General features: G+C 35.8%; 2 protein-coding genes across 2 annotated transcripts; one reads left to right on the top strand and one right to left on the bottom strand.

Moving 5' to 3' along the window:
* The first annotated feature begins 13,286 nt into the window (after positions 1-13,286).
* LOC140178484 (uncharacterized) lies at positions 13,287-14,693 on the top strand. The gene is made up of 5 exons (XM_072215580.1): positions 13,287-13,328; positions 13,394-13,635; positions 13,735-13,813; positions 14,007-14,182; positions 14,354-14,693. Exons 1-5 carry the CDS (start codon positions 13,287-13,289, stop codon positions 14,691-14,693), a joined length of 879 nt encoding a protein of 292 aa, XP_072071681.1.
* A 276-nt stretch (positions 14,694-14,969) lies between these two features.
* On the bottom strand, positions 14,970-18,885 carry LOC112742266 (serine/threonine-protein phosphatase 7 long form homolog). The gene is made up of 4 exons (XM_025791504.1): positions 18,664-18,885; positions 15,418-16,103; positions 15,246-15,333; positions 14,970-15,161 (listed from the first exon to the last, which is right to left on the bottom strand). Exons 1-4 carry the CDS (start codon positions 18,883-18,885, stop codon positions 14,970-14,972), a joined length of 1,188 nt encoding a protein of 395 aa, XP_025647289.1.
* Positions 18,886-21,093: the final 2,208 nt, after the last annotated feature.

Genomic DNA, 21,093 nt, shown 5'->3' with positions numbered 1-21,093 from the left:
GTTTGAATTGTGCAGCAAAAAATTTAAGAGACAATTTCATTTTGTCTCATAAATTTCAGAAAACAAAACAGCAAGAGAAAGGAAGAAGTTGACACAATTATATATCTTAGTTCAGTTGCCTTGTGCAATGCAACCTACATCCAGTCTCCACAACAATGGTGAAATTTTCACTATAGCCAAAGTATTACATACACCAATTTCCTAGGATTCACACAATCCTATCTGGACACACAAGTTTCTTCCTAAACTTGACTTGGTTATGCTAATACCTAACTCTTTACACTAAGTGCTTACCCAACTTAGCAAGGAGCACCTCACTGGTACATGACACAAGACATAAAATTACAACCAAAGGAAATCTGAAATCACTCTTCGCTTTTCTCTCAAGTGTTTCACTCAGCCTTTTTCACACTTAGGCTTTTTCTCAATGTCTCTCTCTCAGACTTTTACCTCTCAAAGACAATACAGAAAGATATACATTGAAACTGAAATACAAATCAGTAAAACATGAAGTAGATTGATGCATAACAGCCTTTGTTGCTATAAGTTGAACCAGATTTCGTTATCTTTGATTGAAGCTTTTCATCTTGGCAGAATGTTTCTTTAGCTTAGAAACACTATCCAAAACGTTGAACTCTTCATAGAAAAGCTCTAAAAAAAATCCAGATTTTGGTTCTCTCTCCTTGTCTTCAAAATAGAAAAGCATTTTTCCTTTTTGTACCTTGTGCAGAGTCACGGTTTTTTGTTATTCTCAAGTAAACTCTTTGGACTCTTAGCTTGCTTAGCTTGTCACCTCTCATTCTTTATTTAACCCCCAAATTAGGGATCTCAAAGCTGGTCCTTTTTACTTGACCGAAGACCTCATAGCAGCAAGAAAAAGCTTGTTCAGTGGTAAACCCAAATCAAAACCCTTGAGATAGTGCTTTGGCCCCAAGTAACAATTTGAGTCTTTGATTCACAACAGTGATTATCAGAAATCACTTTCTCCATATATCCCAAATTGGCGTTGCAGAAGTTTGAAGAAGGGGTGAAGAAAATAAATTGTATACAAATAGTAATAAATCACCTTTGTCCTCTGACTTAGCTTAACCTGATTTGATTTGGGCGATTAGACCTTTGCTTTCTTGATCTACTTTTCTCTTTCTTTCTTCTCTGGTGAATGAACCAAGAAAAAAAACTCTCTCTTTCCTCAAGAATATGACCGAAGCAAGCAATGTGAATGTTGGCTTCAACTTGGATGAATTGCATTGGGCTTGGATTTTTTTGTCAATTTATTCGGCCCAATAGATATGTTTGATACTTTTACTTGGACTTCGATTGAAGATATGGGCAGCTCCTCTTTCCTTGTTTCTCTTTGTTTGGGCTGTTTCATTTATTTGGCCTACATCCCTAACTAAAAACAATCAAAACTAATTGGGTATTTATCCCAATAATTCAATGTTTGTCATCATCATTTAAATTAGTTGTGTACTCAACTCAACAATATATCATATAACATAATGTTTCAAATCCTTGCAAAAAACTCACGATTTGAGATGCTCAACGAGATCGATAGCTAAGGTATTTGCTGACTTGAGTGAACAAAAGAAAGCTATCGTTGACAAAATGGGATTTGGTGCACTGAGACATATCCCAGAATTGAATGTCTCACACAAGCTCTTGAGGGAATTGATTCTTTTCTTTGATCTCTATCATGAATTCTTGGACACGCGCTATGGGAAAATCTACATAACTCCTGCCAAGATAGAAGATGCACTGGGCCTAAATTTATGCGGTATTATACTTTCCAGTTTTTACATTTGTTTTTCTCTATAACTAGGGAATTGAATATAACTGTGTTGTTAGTGTATTGGTTCTGATAAATAATTTGATTCATTTCTTAGTTTATTTGGGGTTCATTTGGATCCAGAAATGAATTGAATGTGTTTTTGTTTATGATTGAGCCTTTTTGAGTGCATGTCCAAATTTAAACTAATTTTGGTTCATTTGTGTGTTAATTGAGGTTCACTTAATGCTGCCGATAAGTATTGACAAAATTTTTTATTCCTTAAGCAATTTCGGTTCATTCGTTAACTTATTTGAGGTTCATTTGGATACAGAAAATAAATTCGATGTGTTTTTGTTAATGATTAAGCTTTTTTGCCTACTTGTTCAAATCTAAACTGATTTGTTTATATTAAAATATTATAGGGGATAATTTTTCTGAAAAAGTTGAATACAACAGACTGAATGAGTAGCAGAAGGAAATTATTGACAGCTTCAAAGGTGCTACTTTGGCGTCTTTGACAAAATATGTTATTGAGATGAGTGTTGAAGGGGAGAAAAACTTGATGAAATTCAAGAGGACGTTCATTGTCTTCATCCAAAAATGTTTTTTGTTGCTGACAACAATAAGCACAATCTCCGCGGTCTATAAGCCACCTGTCCTTCATGTGGAGATAGTTCGATAATCGAATTGGGTGTCTCATTTGCTGAGCTTCCTGATCAAGGGGATCAAAGCCCAGAGAGCAGGAAACAAACTTTCAGTTGATGGCTGCGTCGTTATATTAATGATAATATATTTCCATGAAATGAAATTCCCTAATGCAAAAGCAGATGATGCTTCTGGGCCACCATGGGTGGCGTACTGGACACGGAGGAGACTGGTCGACCGAATTGCCTTTGAAGAAAATAATAAAATGGTAAATAAAAAAAATCATTTTCCTTAAAATTTCGGTTGAGGTGCTTCTAATTTATTGTGCTAGCTAAATAAGCTTCTGTTTTAGGGAATTGTGAAAGGAGCAGAATTTGAGGGAGGGAGAGAAAGAAGAAAAGAAGGGGAAATGAAGGAAAAAAAAGGAGAAAGAAGAAAAGAAGCTTGTCATCATGCATTCGTCTTCGGAAGAAGAAACTGTTTCTGTATATGAGTATACTTCTCACCATCACTTATTGGAAACTACCTATTTATTTAAAGTTTTATATTGTTATTTTAACAAAATTTTTTGTATGTATTGCAGAGAAGAAGAAGAAATGGAGAAAACACCACCAAAGAAAAGAAAACAACCACAAAAAGTGGGAAAGAAACAAAGCAAAAAAAGGAAGATTGTTCAGACGGATTCGGAAAACGAAAATGAATCCAAACATGAGTAATATTCAAAAATGATTATTTTATTGTTATAAATATATATTCTATTTTTAATGATTGAGTCTTTTTGACTGCTTGTTTAGATCTGAAATAATTTTGGTTTATTTGTGAATTATTTGAGGTTCACTTGATGATGCTGATAAGTATTTATAATTTTGGTTTATTTTTTTTGTTTAATTGAGGTTCATTTGGTTTAGTTTCACTTGAATTTGTTGAACCTGTTAACTTATTCATTTAAAAATTTCGGTTCATTTCTTTTTGAATGAATTGTTAGAAGCGAAGAACTAGAGGAGATGAGTAAAAAAGAAAACAAAAAAGAATGAAGAGAAAAAGTGATGGTGCTGTAAAAACAAATGTTCTGGATGAAATACAAAGAAATGACTGTGACTCGACGGACACGCAATATAATTTATCACAGATGTAAGATTAAGTTTCTTATATAAACTTCTTTTTCTTTCTCTACTAAGTTTTTCCTAAAACCTGATGTAATTTTTTGGTTTTACTGAATAATATTTATTTTTTTGCTTAGACTGTCGTCTATAAATTTGGGCAATGAAAGTGAACCTGTGTTTCAAACACAGACGAGCTTGGGAAGGTCTATAAACGCACCGAGCAATACTAAATAATTTCTCTTAACATTTATTTACTTCTTCTGCTTTTAATTAGAATACCTTGGTTGATGATTTTAATTTCATATCTTTTTATTAGAAAAAAACACCCTTGAATCCCCAGTTACATTTTTTACAAAAAAAAAAAATGGCATGAAAAAAAAGAAAAAAAGAATTTAGAACTTCCAACTATGCAAGTTGAAATACTTACGTTGGTCTTTTAAATTTAGGTAATAATTTTTTTAAAATTATTGACACGGAATTTTACTTACTATCAGTAGCCCAACAACTGGTCGTCAAGAATAAATCCTTCTAGTTCGAGAAGAAAATCAATCTCAACCTCTGGATATGTGAGTTTTCCAATTTACTTTCCTATTATAATCAATGTGCAGATTCCCAATTTATTTTCCTATTCTAATCATTCAACATTAACTCTTTTCTTGTTTATCTTCATTAGAATTTCTATTGCAATTGCTCTTCCAAGTTCTCTTGTGAAAGAACTAAAACAACAAAAAACCTTTACCTCTGTCTCTTTGGAAACTCAAACAAAAGAAGCTTCTGCTAATGAGTAAGTTCTACTTAAAATACTTTTTATTAGTTTTTATGCTATATAATAATAATTTCGGTTCATTTTAAAACATATTACTATGTAATCCAGCTACCAACCCCAAACTCAACAACAAGCCCCTATAAAAACTTTGGAAAGGGAATCAGAGCCAGAAGCTCCTGTAAATGAGTAAGTTTTACTTAAAATCCAATTTATTAGTTTTGATGCTATATAATAATAATTTCGGTTTATTATTAAACACATTTATGTGTAATCCAGCTGCCTCCAAAACCTCAACAGCAAGCTCTCGAATAAACTTCGACAAGGGAATTAGAGCAAGAAGTTCTTGTAAATGAGTAAGTTTTACTTAAAATCCAATTTATTAGTTTTAATGCTATATAATAATAATTTTGGTTCATTATTAAATATTTTTCTGTAAAATCCAACTATCCTCCAAAACCCCAACAACAAACTCACGAAGAAACTTCGGCAAGGCAATGAAAGCCAAAAGCTCATTTTAATGTGTAAGTTTTACTTAAAATCCTTTTTATTAGTTTTGATTATTTTAAAAAATTTTCCTATGTTATCTTGCAATTCTCCACATCCTCGGCATTGGGAAGATGACGTACCTTCGTTCAGCCTTGACATAAGTCCACCGACCTCTCAATCAATAGTAACACAACTTGAAAAGTTAGTAGAGGCAGTGATGGATGTTGGGGTGACAGCAGCATTGCAATATATAGAGAAAACAAGTGTGGAGTCGAGTTTGAGCACCCCTGAAGTGTACAAGACTCCGGTGAAAGAAAACAAAATAACATAGGAGCTGAGGGAAAAATGTTATCAGTGGATGACGAAAATAAAGATTGACAAAGAAAGGGTAAGCAATAAGTTTGAAATCATATTCATGTTGGACTATAAAGCTCATCTAGAGGGGGTAGATGCCACTTTTTGTCTCTAACACCCAAACAAGACGTAAAAAATACGATAATTCTTCAGCTATTACATTAACATTAATGATTTTTCTAAAAATTTATATTCTCATATATCTAATAAATATTGGTCCTATAGGGGGTCTCCGCACTGTGTATGGTTCTCAACAATAGAAAATGTCGCAGATTTGATGAAGAAATATATTGTGTGCCGATAGATATTGTGGTAAGCCAAAATTTTCATTCCTTAAATAATTTCGGTTCATTTCTTAGTTTAATTGAGGTTCATTTGAATCCAGAAATGAATTCGATGTATTTTTGTTGATGATTGAATCTTTTTCACTACTTGTTCATATCTGAGTTAATTTCGATTTATTTGTGTGTTAATTGAGGTTTACTTGATGCTACTGATAACTATTGACCAAATTTGTTATTCCTTAAGTAATTTGGTTCATTTATTAATTTATTTCGGTTCATTTTGCAGAATTTCATGTTGGGGAAGCACAACCACGAATACATTGATCCAAACACTAAGAAGGCCTAACAAATCAATGAATTTAAGGACTACTTGCCTTTTCTTGACAAAAAAAAAAACTAGCATCGCATCCATTTGTAAGTTGTGATTTCTAAAACTTCTTTAATAATTCTGTCGTTTGCTATCATTTAGACTAAAATATTCTATCATTTTTCCAAACTTCAGTTGTTTGCACTAGTTTGTCATATAGGCCATTGGTGGTTGTGGATTGGTGATGTTCAGAAGAAGGCCTTTCATGTGCTTGATCCCATCAAGAAAAAATATATACCTGAGGAAAGAAAAGCTTTGAATAAATTTGTTGTAAGTTATTTACATAATATATATTTTTGTTTTAAGTTATCTCTTATTGCTAGCCATTCTGCTCTAATTAAATCATATCAATCACTCTTTGTGCCTGATTGAGTATTGTTTGTGGGCTTCGTTTCGTTCAATTATTACTGAACTGAACTGCACTTTTTGTATCATTTTCAGGGCTTAATAGTATCCCAAATGAGGGTCTATGCTACGGCAACACCTTTGGTGGACAACAAAAAGGGCGTTGAAGCACCATATATTACGATTAGTAGTCAACGAACATCATATCAATCTTCCTATTATTCTTTCTTTGCTATAGTACTATTACTAATATGTTTTACTGTGCTTTTCTATGTCTCTCCTATTAATCATATTTTACTATTTTATTTCTTTCTTAGTTATGATTACAGAATATATGTCATGAAATGACTAGAAACAATTGATCCCAAAAAGATCAAAAATAGAAAATACAAATGTAAAAACTGAAAATAGGTAAGTATCATTAAACAGTTGATCCTCTACTTCTAAATTAATAAATTTCAGTTCATTTCTTAGTTCAATTGGGTTCATATTAAGTAATTTCTTTCAATTGAATTGTAGGAAGAAGTAGATGCTTTCAGGCGGGAATATGATCCAACCATTCTCTTGGACAAGGTAAATAAATTCAGAGACAAAGTCATCGAAGCATCTGAACGCATAAAAATCCCAAAGCCATCCGTTTTCCTCTCAAATCCTTTTTGTAAATTATCATCTGGGAAAATAGCAAGTAAATAGTTTCAAATCTGTAAAATTGTAATGAACACTATTTTATAAGGAATTGTAAAGAGGCAAGCACTTCTTTGACTCATTGTAAATGTTAATGTATATATTTGAAAATCTTTTCTTAAATTCCTTTTGATTTATTTATTAGAAATGTCTGGGTTGTAGTGAGATCACATTAATTTGAATGAATCTCAGTTCATACTGAATAGATTGAATGTATTTATCAAACCTAAAGAGCGGCAAAGATACAAATGCACCGAAATTTAGACATAAAAGGAACTGAAATGTATTCTAAGAAATACCTAAATTGTTTGATACAACACAATTGCAGAAGCTAATTTGAAAAACCAAAATGTGACTATTCAACAAAACATAACACAATTCAGAAATTAACTTTCATTTTCATCAAATAGGAAAACATTATGTGACTAAAATACAAATGAATCGAAATTTATTTTAATAAACACCAAAACTTCTATCATCCTCTCTAGGATAATTCATATCCTCTGCATGATAAAGGCTGGAGCTAGACTGAATCATTGATCTACTATCTAAAAGGTTCAACTGCAAAAGAAATAAATCATATATTAGCAAACTTACTAACATGCATAAACACATTTTCCCTAATCAAAAGGAAATCAATGTTACTTCACTTAGAGTTGGCTTTTTCTTTTTTTTGGATGCATTTGCGATCCTTTTTTCAAATTTGATTCCAATATATTCTTGGGACGTCCTCTTGTTCTAACATGTGGGAGACTTTGAAGGTCGTTAACATCATTCAATGTAGTGTCTTCGTGAGATAACGAACATTTACATTTACTTTTCGTTTGATATTCTTGCATCTCAGCCATGACATTATCAAAAATTTGGTGCAGAATTTCAGTTAACTCCTCAGATTCTGACACAAATTCACAACTATTGTGCGACCAAAATACTAAATCGTCAAACCTCTTGCTTCTTTGCTCCAATAAAGGCTCGTCTTGGCTGCTCTTGATACGTGTGTGTCTCCTCTTTACGTTCTTACTCTAGTGTTCCAATATATATTTTTTGGTGCCATTTTATCTACTCACTCAAAACTTAAGGCACTCAGAGAATGACGGCACAGTATATCCCTTGACTCGAACAATAAGCACTGACACTTTACTTCGCGTGATATCGAATCGTATGTAACAACAAACTTGTTGAATGTTGAGTTAGAAACTTACTCTACAACTTCATATGCCATAAAACCTAGAGCGGACTACGTTGATCTTGTGATGCAATTCACCTTTCCTCTAAATTGTGCTTGAACTTTCTTAAACTTCTCGTGAGTATACACATGCTGAAATTGAGCCTCTATTGATGATTTTGTTGCACACAGTATCATAGTATGAAAATCTGTAGCATCAAATTCTCTCTCTCTTTGCTCTCTGCTTCCTAGGCAATTATCATATTGCTTCACAAATTGAATCAATGAGCTATTGCGTGTGATAAACTTGTTAAAAAAGCATGCATGCTCTCGCTCCTTTGTGTGCTTCTCATCCCGGCCCAAAAGTAGTGATCAAGATAAACTGGAATCCATAAATGACGATCTTCAAAAAGCTCTGCAAAATGAGGCACAATGCAAAAATCAGACGAGAAAATGAACCGAAAGTTATCCCCGTCTGAACAAAAAAAATAACAACATCAATTAATTCGAATGAAACCACGGTTACCTGAAAGCAACTTATTGCCTCCAGCACCATACTTCATGAGAAAATCATTCCAATTTCTGTCAAATGCATTTTTGTAAATGAGTTCTAAACAACATGACTCATTTCTTGTTCGAATTTTTCATGTCGCTTGTAGCCATTTAATTTACTCTAGATCTTCTTCATGATATGCCAAATACACCACCGGTGAATTGTTGTTGGCATACATTTCTTAATAGCCTTTTGCATCGATGCACATTGCTCAGTAAGAATCCCTTTTGGCGCCTTTCCGCCCATGCAACAAAGCCAACATTCAAATAACCAATTAATTGACTGAATTTTTTCATTTTTCATCAAAGCACATCCGAGAAGTATCGACTGATCGTGGTGATTCACACCGACAAAAGAACCGAAAATCAAATTGTACCTGCAGTGGACACACAAATTTTTTTTGTTATGAACCGAAACTAGTTATCCATATGAACCGAATAGTATATCACAATGAACCGAATACCTGTTTGTGTTGTAAGTCATATCAAATGAAACAACATCTCCAAAATACTCGTACGCAGTCCTGCTTCTTGCATCTACCCAAAATGTGTTTTTGATAGAGTGATCAACTTCAAGGTTAGGCTCAAAATAGAAATTTTGATTCTTTTCTTTCATTCTTAATAAGTACTTCCCAAATTCTTTAGCATCATCTTGTTCGGAAACATTCCGTACTTCCCTTATAATGTAATTCCTCACATCTTTTTCAATAAAACTTAGTTCACGATGACCACCCACTGCTGCTACTAATGACTGATATATTTTACTCAGTCTGATTCCAGCTTCCTCATTATTTTCAATCGTACGACGCACAAACATGCTTAACTCCATGTGTTGTTTAAGCATCTCTGCTCGATCTAGACAGCAAGGATGTGAATGATTCATAACAACTTTAGAAATTATCCAATGACCAACATCCTTCAATATATGTACATAAATCCTGGCTGGACAATTTATTCCAGCTGAGGGGTTTGTCTTTAGAGTTGGAGATATCTTGGATTCCATTTTTCCTTTCTACTACATGTAATTAGTTGATTCTTAATTTCATCTCCCTTTCAAGTGGTGTTTCTTATTCTCGTAGAAAAACCAACAAGTTTGGAATAATCTTTGTAGAACTTTCCAGCTTCTTCAAGTATCTTGAAAGTCATCCTAACCTTTGGGACAAATTGTTCATCAACAATATACCTAGACTGCAAAATGAACTGAAATACTATCATACACAAGACTATTGTGTAATAACAAATGAACCAAAAATTGTGCATTATATGACTTTAGAAACTCCTACATTCTATCCAAATTCAAATACATAAACAACACTGGTTTTAACAAAGAAGGATGAAATTATTCATTATCACTTTATTTAATTGCATTTCATTCCATTTAATTCAAATTTGTTGAAGAGTGAACCAAAATATTATAATAACAAGATCATTGTGTAATAACAAATGAACCGAAAAATGTGCATTATTCAAATTTAGAAACTTCTGCGTTAAATAAAAATTGTTGAACAATGAACCGAAAATATTATCATAACAAGACCATTATGTAATAACAAATAAACCGAAAAATGTGATCATCAAACTCCGTCCACTTGATTCGATTCAGAAGAATAATCCAAATCGCTCTTGCTCTGATTTGAACTTGAATCATTCATTATTTTGATAAGAATAATACATTCGATTCAGAAGAACAATACACTGTTCGATTCAAAAGAACGTAAATGCAGATCGAAAATCAGAGGAACGAAATAAAAAATATGAAGAAGAAAACGAAGAATGGAAGCTTTACGTTGAAGAGGAACGAAGAATGGAAGCTTTACATTGAAGAATGGAAGGTTTACGTTGAAGCTCTGTTACAAATAAGTGGCGTAACGCGTGAGAGTAAATTACTTAGATGGACTTGGTTAGGAAAATCACTTGGATGCAGGGCATTATTGATGTAACAATCCAATAGTTAACTATAAATCCTTAAATGAAGTTTAAATTTGCATATTGCAGATTAGTCATTAACTTGTTGAGTTGAAACATAGTGACAAAAAAAGTTATAGTATTCAATCTAAATATATATAACAAGTCAACAATAACAACAAAATTTTATCTCAATAACTAAAATCTTTTATATAAATCAAATAATATTATTATGACATGTACAAATCATGTATATATTGATCTTATAACAAATTTTAGATTGAAAACTTTGGTTCCAACAAACTTTTAATATTTTGAAAATTTTCAAAAATTAGTGTTTTGATAAAATATTCACTTTATTGTTCTCAATAAAATTTTTAAAATTATTATGTATACAAAAAAGCAGCTATTGTATATCTATATATAAATAGTTAAATACATATATTATTTAATTTATTTTTAATATATATTTTATATTTATATATTTTATATATGTGACAAATTTTTATATATACATAATATAATTATAAATTTTTTAACAGATTTTATTATAAAATAATTATATCTCAAAAACAGTTATTATAACATAAATTAGTTCCACAACTAATGAATTAAAATATCCATCTAAATTTTTTTGGGAATATTTGGATTTTTAGTTTAGTCTTGAATTTAAGAATCCAATAAAAATCGATCTATTATAAAAAACATCTAAAAATTTAATAGAAAAATCTAAAATTTTTAAAAATATATAAAATTATTTTTAAAATCGTTATAAAAATTTCTAAAACATTCCAAACGTAACAAAAATATCCCAAATTTAATAAAATAGAGATATCTAAAATCATTTAAAAATTTTCAAAATCTAACCAAACGAAATATTCAAAAAAATATTAGAAAATATAACATCTAAAAACAAAGTAAAAAAAAAAATCTAAAACTATTAAAAAATTATCCAAAATCCGAAGAGAAGAAACATCCAAAATATAAAAAAGCGATGTGACCAGAGCACCACGTTTGGATGTGGCGAGACACGGCGTTCTAGTGCAAGTCGCGGTGGTGTGCAGCAACAACAGCGTCGTGCGGCAACCCTCGGCGGTTGGACGCGTGGCAGTTGGATTTGGGAGAGAAGGGCGTGGATGACAAGCAGTGGGGCGCGACGTGCGGCAGTGGAAGAGAAGGGCACAACGTGCGGCTCTGGCAGAGGGGTACGCTAGACAATGGGAGAGAGGAGCGGCGTGCAGCTGTCAACGGCGGCAATGGGAAGAAGAGAGGGACAAGGATTTGTGTGGGCTTTTTTTATTGGGGTTGGGGTGTGAGTGAAATTATGTTGATTTTTTGGTGTTGTTTTCTCTGTTTGGACATTTTTTTTGTTAGATGCAGTTAGCTGTATCATTAGTTGTTAGTTTTTTTTATATTTTTTCATATTAAAAAGGATTAACTATTATCAATTTAGAACTCGAAATATTACAAAAATGGTTTTGAAATATGTTATCGATAAAACAGTTTCTAAATTATTTAAAAAAACTTTTGAATTTAGTAAACGGCTTATCCATTCTATACGAATTTTTGTCACAATATTTGAATAAATATTTAGTAAGTGCATAGAAAAATTCAAAACAAAATTTGATCTTTATTTTTTTCATTTTTCAAAAAAATATTGTCATTCACACTAATTTTATTTTAAAAAATCATTTAACATAAAATTATCAATTTTTAAAAATAAGTTTTTTTATTTTTCTAATAATAATCATAAAAATTTACATTAAAATCTTATCTCTAAAATATATTTTTAGAATATATTTTTGATATCTAATTTATTAAAACTTATTTGTTGGGTAATTTACTTGAATAAAATAAAAGAGAGAATTGTTTACTCAAATGTAACAATTTTATTTCCTTTACTTGCATGTAGTGATTCATTATTATGTAAACCGTGGTAGGTTACCACATTTTACAATTTACACATAAACCGTGCTAGCTTTCCACGGTTTATGAATGAGACAAAATGAGCATAAACTGTGGTAGCTTCCCACGGATTATGAAGAGAGAACTTTGATCATAAAACCTTGTTACTTGCCACAGTTTATGAAGGGATATGTAAATGCGAAAACCTTTGTTACTTGCCACGGTTTATGAAGAGAAAAATTTTATATATATGAGTGAGATTCAAGCTGTTGAAGAGGAGCATTTTCACAATGGCAAGTGAGGAAGAGAGTTTTCTTGTCTTAGTGCATTGCTCTGGAAAAATTCAAAGAAGCAAAAAATACAGTGTGAAGTTTACTGATAGAGAACCGTTGAGTGTATTTATCAGTTCATCAAGCACTTTGTCAGATATAAAGAACAGCATCTTGCAGAAGTTTGGGGTATTTGGGAGCAAGTGGGCGAAAAAGCTATTCTACAAGATTCCTATCGCAGTTGTGTTGACCGGTGTTAAGTATGATACGTTTGTGATAGCGGCCGATGAAGATATTCGGGTTCTGTTTCATTGTATTAGGAGTTTTTCAGAGGTCAGAATACACGAGCTGTATGCGAAGTTGGAGGATGGTGTCGATAGTTCTGGGGCATCAGCTCCGGTTCATAGCTCGACTGCCGTGGGCGGTGCGTCTAGTTCGATGCCTGCGGCCACACCAACTGTTTCGCATGTTGCATTCCCTTCCTTTGCGGCTGATTTAGATCGAACGGAGGCAGTCGCTTCTGTACCGTTCGAGAATCGTGGGGTCCGGTAGCAAACATTTGAGGTGGATACTGGTCGTGGCATTATGCACGATGTTCAAGGGTTCGGGAAACCTGATCGAGTTGAGAATGCAATGTAGGATGACGACTTTGACCAGGAGCCTGTAGATATAATTGGGGACAGCGATAATGACACATGTGTCAATCCACATACACAGCATGGCCCTTCAAGTTCTGGCACACAGTAGTATCCTCCTCACTTCTCCACTCTAAACTTGGAGGTTTTGGGGCAACAGGCAGACGGAGGTGCTACTATTGGGGGTTTTTCTACAGAGTTTCAGATTGGACAATCATTCCAGAATAAAGATGAAGCTGTTTTGAGTGTGAAGGACTATAGCATCCGTCGAGGTGTTGAGTACAGAATGTTAGAGTCGGATCATCTGAAGTATCATGGGAAATGCAAGAAGTTCGGCAAAGGTTGTAGTTGGTTGATTCGCGTATCGCTTCGTGCACGAAAGGGTACTTGGGAGGTCAGGAGGTACAACGGTCCGCACACTTGCTTGGCCACTTCCATTTCCAGTTATCACCGACAGCTTGTTTACCACGTTATCTGTGCGAGGATTTATCCATTGGTTAGGGCGGATGCTGCGGTAACGGTAAAGGTCTTGCAACAAGCAACGGAAGCCGATTATGGGTTCAGGCCTAGTTACAGGAAGGTTTGGATGGCAAAACAGAAGGCAATAGCACAAAATATACGGAGATTGGGAAGAGTCGTATGCCGAGTTGCCACGTTGGATGCTAGGGGTCCAGTCGACCATGGCCGGAACAGTTACAGTGTTGAAGACCTCTCCTGTTAGACTTGGGGATCAGGTCGATGAGTCTACAGTGTACTTTCATCGTCTTTTCTAGACATTTCCACCATGCATTGAGGCCTTCCAACATTGCAAGCCCCTTGTGAGCATTGACGGTACCCACTTGTATGGCAAGTATGGAGACACGTTGCTGTTGGCGATAGCGCAGGATGGGAACTCGAACATCCTCCCGATAGCGTTCGCCCTTGTGGAGGGAGAAAATGCGGAGTCATGGTCCTTTTTCTTGTCCAACCTACGAGAGCATGTGACGCCATAGAAGGGTATTCTTGTTATCTCCGACAGGCATAATCGCATCAAGGCTGCCCTTGAGGCCCCCGAGAATGGTTAGCTGCCTCCACATTCTTTTCAAGCGTTCTATATTCGTCATGTGGTGGCAAATTTTAGCCTAAGCTTCAAAGGTAAAGACGCAAGGAGGATGTTGGTGAATGCTGCCTATGCAAAGACTGAAGCAGAGTTTTATTACTGGTTTGACATTATGCGGACTGAGAATCCAGCCATGTGTGATTGGGCAAATCGGATGGAATATGACAAGTGGACCCAGCATCAGGATAGCGGGAGACAGTTTGGGCACATGACAACCAATATTAGTGAATGTGTGAATTCTGTCCTAAAGGGAACTCGCAACCTCCCAGTCACTTCATTGGTTAAGTCAACTTACGGGAGGCTTGCTGAGCTATTCGTGGTCCGTGGACATGGCGGAGGCACAGCTGGGAACTGGGCATGAATTTTGTCAGGCGTTGATGAAAGCAATAGAGCGGAACATGAGAGACTCCAGGTGCTTCACCGTCACGTTATACGACAGGCACTAATCGGAGTATACGGTGGCTGAAACGACACCGACTGGAAACTTCTCGCTAGGTAGCTATCGAGTTTCTCTTAAGGACCACACATGCGACTGTGGCTACTTTCAGGCTTTACATTACCCATGTTGTCACGCCATTGCATGTTGCGCTCACTCGATCTCCACCCCTACCATCCTTCGGATGGAGCCAATCTATGCTTAGAGCAAACTGAGGGAGATGCTGAACTCCGCCGAACTGCGGTACCACTCTATATCCACCTGATGCCACTCTATCGCAGCAAAATATATTAGACTCGTGACCGCCATCCATAGCCTACGGTGCTCCTCAATAAGTATATCCGGATGAACAACAGCTACCACATCGGGAGCAGAATAAGGCTCCCACATAAACTGTAACGGAGAAGGTAATGTTAGATAAGACCATCACAGTAAACATGAACGACTACTTCTAAGAGCAAAAGCTAAACGACTCACGTCGCGATCATGAAATCTATCCAAACAGAGGCGTGCTGACACCACTCTTTGATCTCCTGCATCAGTTGTCGGCAGATATGTTGCCCACCTACAAGTATCATTGTGAGCATTTCATTAGGAATGACAGCACATCAAATTAAATATGTTATCCACACAAAACAATAAACCATACCTGGATGCCAGCAAAAATTCAAACACATCAAAACCACTAGGTCTGAGACTGGGAAACCTCCAAAAAATCCAAGACTGTAGTAGCTGTAACGGTCCGGCCAAGTTCACAACATTTCTGTTTGTCCCATGACACAGACATCTATACAACCAGGCCAGTGCAGCCGAGCCCCAACTATATCTTCCCAAGTCTTCCATCGATGCCAAATATGGCAACCAGCGAAGGTGAACCTGGTTTGCGTTCTTGTCCGCAAACAGTTGAGACGACAACAACATCATAATATAAGCACGCGCGTAGATACGCACGATCTCTTCACTCGCATTTGCTGGGGGAACCCGAAACCTCTCATGGAACCATGTGAAGTGAACCGTCATCTGCTTGACTTTATTCGGTGGCGGTAACTCGCTAAACAACTCCCGAAACCACTCCCATGCTGGTCTTCCGTTCTCCATCAGATTCTCAAAGTCAGTCAGGCACCCACTAACGGCCTCCCCATCGATGGGCAAACCCAGCTGATATGCCACATCTTGCAAAGTGATAGTGCACTCCCCAAACGGCATGTGAAAGGTATGGGTCTCAGGGCGCCACCTCTCAACGAATGCGCTAAGTAGAGGCTCATCAATCCAGAACCACTGGCTGTTCAGCCTAGCCAAGTGATACAAGCCCGCGGTCTCCAGATACGGTATAATCTGTTCATGTAGAGGCATATTTTGTTGTCTCCTAACACAGGTAATAACCTTAGTAGGTTGGAACATGTGGATAAGGAATTATTTCGACACTCAAGAAATCCAAAAAATTTACGATTCATTAACGACAAAACTAATTTGCCACACATCAAAACATAAAACAGAGTGGTTCACATATATCATGTAATCCTCATCATACTTAAAATATTAATAAGAGTAAATCTAATTTAAAAAATTTAGTATAAACATACAACTTGAGCATATATATTCTTTTTTTTCAAAGATAGTAGGTTATATTTCATTAATTATTGAAAAATGAAATACAAAGATGTCCAAAAGCAGGACAGCGTAATGAAAGGTGGAGATTTTCCAAAAACACTACACTGAAGGTATTCATCCAACGGTGCGTGGTCGAAAAACGAAGAAAAATCTTAAAGAAGAAAGAATGATAAATCAAATTGAATGAAACTAAGAGCTTGCCTCATGGAAATGACGACCTAAATTGGGAGTTCTTTGGATTTTACGGAGCAACTTGACAGAGCTTGCTAGAATGGTAGACGGCATTGAAGTAGAACCTTAAAAAATCAACTGGTTGTGAGCTTTCCAGCAGTTCTAGCAAATGATGGCAAGCAATTGAGGATTACAGTCAGCATTCTTCAACGGGTTAAGCATCTCTGTTGATGCAGTCCACCATGTCCAAAAGTCGTTAGGACTCTGAGGGGGAAACAGTCACGAAGATAACTCTGAGACCATACATCTTTAATTCTAGAGCAATCGATCAAACAATGAGTGACTGTTTCGGTTGCTTCATGACAGCAGGGGCATATTGGTGATATAGACGGGATGCGGTGATGAATCTAAGCAAGCACCTGAAGCCGGCCATGTAGAGATTTCCAGATAAATAGCTTAATTTTGTGAGGCAAGTTCAACTTCCATAAATCAATCCACGGCTTTTTCTGCTGCATATAATTAGGGCAAAGCTCCAGAGGCGGATAGTAAAATAAATAGCCAATTCTGTAACCTGAAGCTGTATCATATTGCTTGGATTTGTTCAAATCCCATTGCAATTTGTCCCTACTCTGCTGAATTTTAATTGACAAAATTCTGTTTGCAACGTCTTGGGAAAATAATTCTTGAATGAGATTCTGATTCCAATTCCTATCTTCAGTAATTAGATCTTTAACTCTTGGAACCAACTCAGAAATAGCTTGTCTATTTGGCATGTCAGAAATCATTAAAGGATACGGAGGGGGCAGCCAAGGATCCTCAAAGGTTCAGATATTCTCTCCAGTACCCACAGCCCAATTAAGACCTTTTTCAACAATCTTTCGGCCTTCCAGTATGCTCCTCCATCCCCAAGAAGGTAAGACTCCAATTTCTGCCATTATAGCATTACCATTGCTAAAGTATTTACCTCTTAGGATTTTGGATAATAAGGAAGTAGGCTGTGTTACGAGTCGCCAAAACTGTTTGCCTAAAAGCGCCAGATTTTGGATTTTGAGATCTTTAAATCCAAGGCCTCCTTCCTTTCGTGGGCGAGTCATAGTGTCCCAGCTAATCCAAGCCATTCGCCTTTCATAACCTTTTTGTCCCCACCAGAACTGAGAAAGTAGAGAGTGAATTTTCGAAATTAAACCATCAGGCAACTTGAAGCAAGACAATGTATAAATAGGAATAGCTTCTCCCACTGATTTAAGCAATACATGTCTACCACCTGACGATAGAAGATTGCGCTTCCACCCTTGGATTCTTTTCCGAACCTTTTCTTTGATCATACTAAAAGAAGCCTTTTTCGATTTAGAGACTGTAGAAGGCAAACCAAGGTATTTATCCTGAGCCCCAATATGATTAATATTCATAGAGTTAGCCAGTAGTGTACGAGTAGTGGAGGAAGTGTTGTGGCTAAAGAATACAGCAGATTTATTAAGATTTACCCTCTGGCCATTGATGCTTTCATAAGAATTCAATAAATGCAGGATATTTGAACATACTTCAGGATTAGCCTTACAGAATAAGATGGAATCATCAGCAAAGAGGAGGTGGTTGACCTTGGGACATCGCCTATGTATCTGAAGACCCTGAATTAGTCTGTTTTGTTCTGCCTTGTGTAGCAAGAAGGAGAGACTTTCTGCACAGAAAAGAAAAAGATAGGGAGATAGAGGATCTCCTTGTCAAATACCTCTATTTGGTTTGAAGAAACCATAAGGTTGTCCTTCCACAATAACAGAATAAGAAACAGTTGTCACTAATTCTCGAATCCACATGATCCACCGCGAGTCAAAACCAAACTTCTCCAATATAAACCAAAGAAAGTGTCATTCCACCCTATCATATGCCTTACTCATATCTAATTTTAGCGCCATTTCATTTTCGAGTCCCCTTTTTTTGTTTTTCAAGTAATGCATACACTCGTGAGCAATTAGGATATTATCAGAGATTAATCTGCCTTTAATAAAAGCACTCTGCGTAGGGTAATTAGTCTATTCATCATACCCTGAAGTCTATGTACAAATACTTTGGAGATAATCTTGTAAAAGACTGAAGATAGGCTTATTGGTCTTACCTGAATCATATCTTTAGCATCAGAAATCTTGGGAATAAGACAGATCTGAGTGTGGTTAAAACCCTTCAAAATTCTACCCCCTGAAAAGAAGCTCTTAACTGCTTGAAACACATCACCACTAAGTATGTTCCAGAAGCTTTGAAAAAATTTTGCTGTCATACCATCGTCTCCTGGGGCACTTTGAGGATGAATGCTAAATGTTGCATGTTTCACTTCCTCCATAGTCACTGGTCTTTGAAGCCTACGGCTGTAACCTTAGGTTTAAAATCAGTAAACAGAGGTTCAGGGTTCTCATGACAAGTGGAGGAAAAGATGTCCTTGAAATAAGATTCAGCCACAGAAGCAATACCAGCATTTGAAGTAGCCACTTCACCATCACTGCCAGTTAGTTGCCAAATTCTATTCCTTTGGGTTCGATTTCTAAATTTCTGATGGAAGAAAGCTGTATTCTGATCACCGGATTTGAGCCATTTGACTCTAGACTTATCTTTCCAATAAGATTCCTCATTTTGCAATGCTTTTTCAAGTTTGTCCTTTATTTCTGAAATGATGTCGCCTCCATGAATTCCTGCTAAATGAAGTTCCTCTAATTCAGACTGTAGTAAATCAATATCCACCTTCGAATTAGATCTGTGTTCTTGCTGCCATCTGACAATCTTATGCCGACAATGTTTTATTTTTTGAGCTAGGATATACATGGCTGAACCATCAATCTGTTCGTGCCAAACCTCTCTAACAATCTGCCTTATTTCATCATTGGAACACCATCTTTCTTGGAATTTGAATCGGCGTTTACATCTCTCAGTTCTCGGATTAGAGTCTAAGAGAAGAGAGGAGTGATCCGCGCCTGATTCTGACAGTCTAAGAACCGTTGAATTGGGATAGAGTTGCTGCCAATCAACTCCTACCAGGAATCGGTCCAGTCTTTCCTGTATCAACTCGTCACCCCTCCGTCTATTTGACCAAGTGAACGGTCTTCCGACCATACCAATATCAATCAGAGAATTATCATCAATAAAACTGTTAAAAATTTCAATAGAAGAAGGAGATTAGCACCCCCACCTGCTTTCTCCAATTGATTAGAAATGGCATTAAAATCACCCATTAACACAACTTTACCATCCATATATATTCTTTATCCATAACTAAAACACGACATTTTATATTTCTCATATTAGTTTCCTATTTTCTCTAACAATAACAATAACAATAACAATAATAATAATAAGGTAGTATAACTAACCTCTTGGTCGATGTTCCCAGTCACGTGCGCAATGCCATTTAATCGGTACATGCGAGTTTCGTCTTCCATCGCTCCACCACCCAAAGGCTAAAAATCACCCCAAAGACTTCTCCGAATGCTCTCTCAAACTCTCAGAGTTTACTTAACGCGGATTATGTATTTATACACCTCCAAGTATAAACCGTAGTAACTTAAGGAGTTTTATGATCACACAGTTTACTCATAAACTATGAGAAGTTAGCACGGTTTTCACCTATGTTTTTCATGCATAATCCATGAGAAGCTAGCACGGTTTATGCTCATTTTGTTTCATTTATAAACTGTAAAAAACTAGCACGATTTATGTGTAAATTGTAAAACGTAATAACCTACGATTTACATAATAATCAAGGTTGCGAGAACCGGACCGGTCACTAAACCGGTGAGGTCACTGGTTCAATGGTTCACTAGTTCGACCGGGGTTCAACCAGTTTAATTAAATATTAAATAAAATTATTAAACTTAACAAAATTCAATAATTTATAACTTAATAAAATTTAATATTTCACATAATAAATTATCCATTACTTAAGATTAGAGGTTTACAAACAACTTCAAACATCAAAATTGATAACTAAACAAAAAATAAAATAGCAAAATTCATGAAACAGCAACTTAAAATTGAAGCAGCAAAATTGAAGCAGCAAAAATTGAACTCAGATTCATGAAGCAGCAAAATTCATGAAACAGCAACTCAAAATTGAAGCAGCAAAATTGAAGCAGCAAAAATTGAACTCAGATTCATGAAGTAGCAAAATTGAAGAAACAACAACTCAAAATTGAAGCAGCAAAAATTGAAGCAGCAAAAATTGAACTCAGATTCATGAAGCAGCAAAAATAATCCCCAGCTGCCTTCAACGCATCATAATAGAAAGCCAAAAACAGATTCAAGATTCATCAAACAGAAACCAAAATCATGTAATCCAGATAAACATGAAGCAGCAACTCAAAATCATGTAATCCAGATAAACATCAAAGAGCATGTTTTCTGTGATAGAGAGGAACAGAAACATGAACATAAATAGGAACATGAACTCAAATAGGAACAGAACCATGAACAGAAACATGCCCGCATACATGAACCGAGGTGGAGAGCTGGGCGACGACGGTGGAGGTGGCGAGCTCGGCGACGGCGATGGAGGAGAGGA

Source organism: Arachis hypogaea, chromosome 14 (assembly GCF_003086295.3).
Source record: "Arachis hypogaea cultivar Tifrunner chromosome 14, arahy.Tifrunner.gnm2.J5K5, whole genome shotgun sequence".
In the NCBI taxonomy this organism is placed as follows: domain Eukaryota; kingdom Viridiplantae; phylum Streptophyta; class Magnoliopsida; order Fabales; family Fabaceae; genus Arachis; species Arachis hypogaea.
Note: the sequence above shows the minus strand (reverse complement) of the source record. Positions and strands in the feature narration are given on the sequence as shown.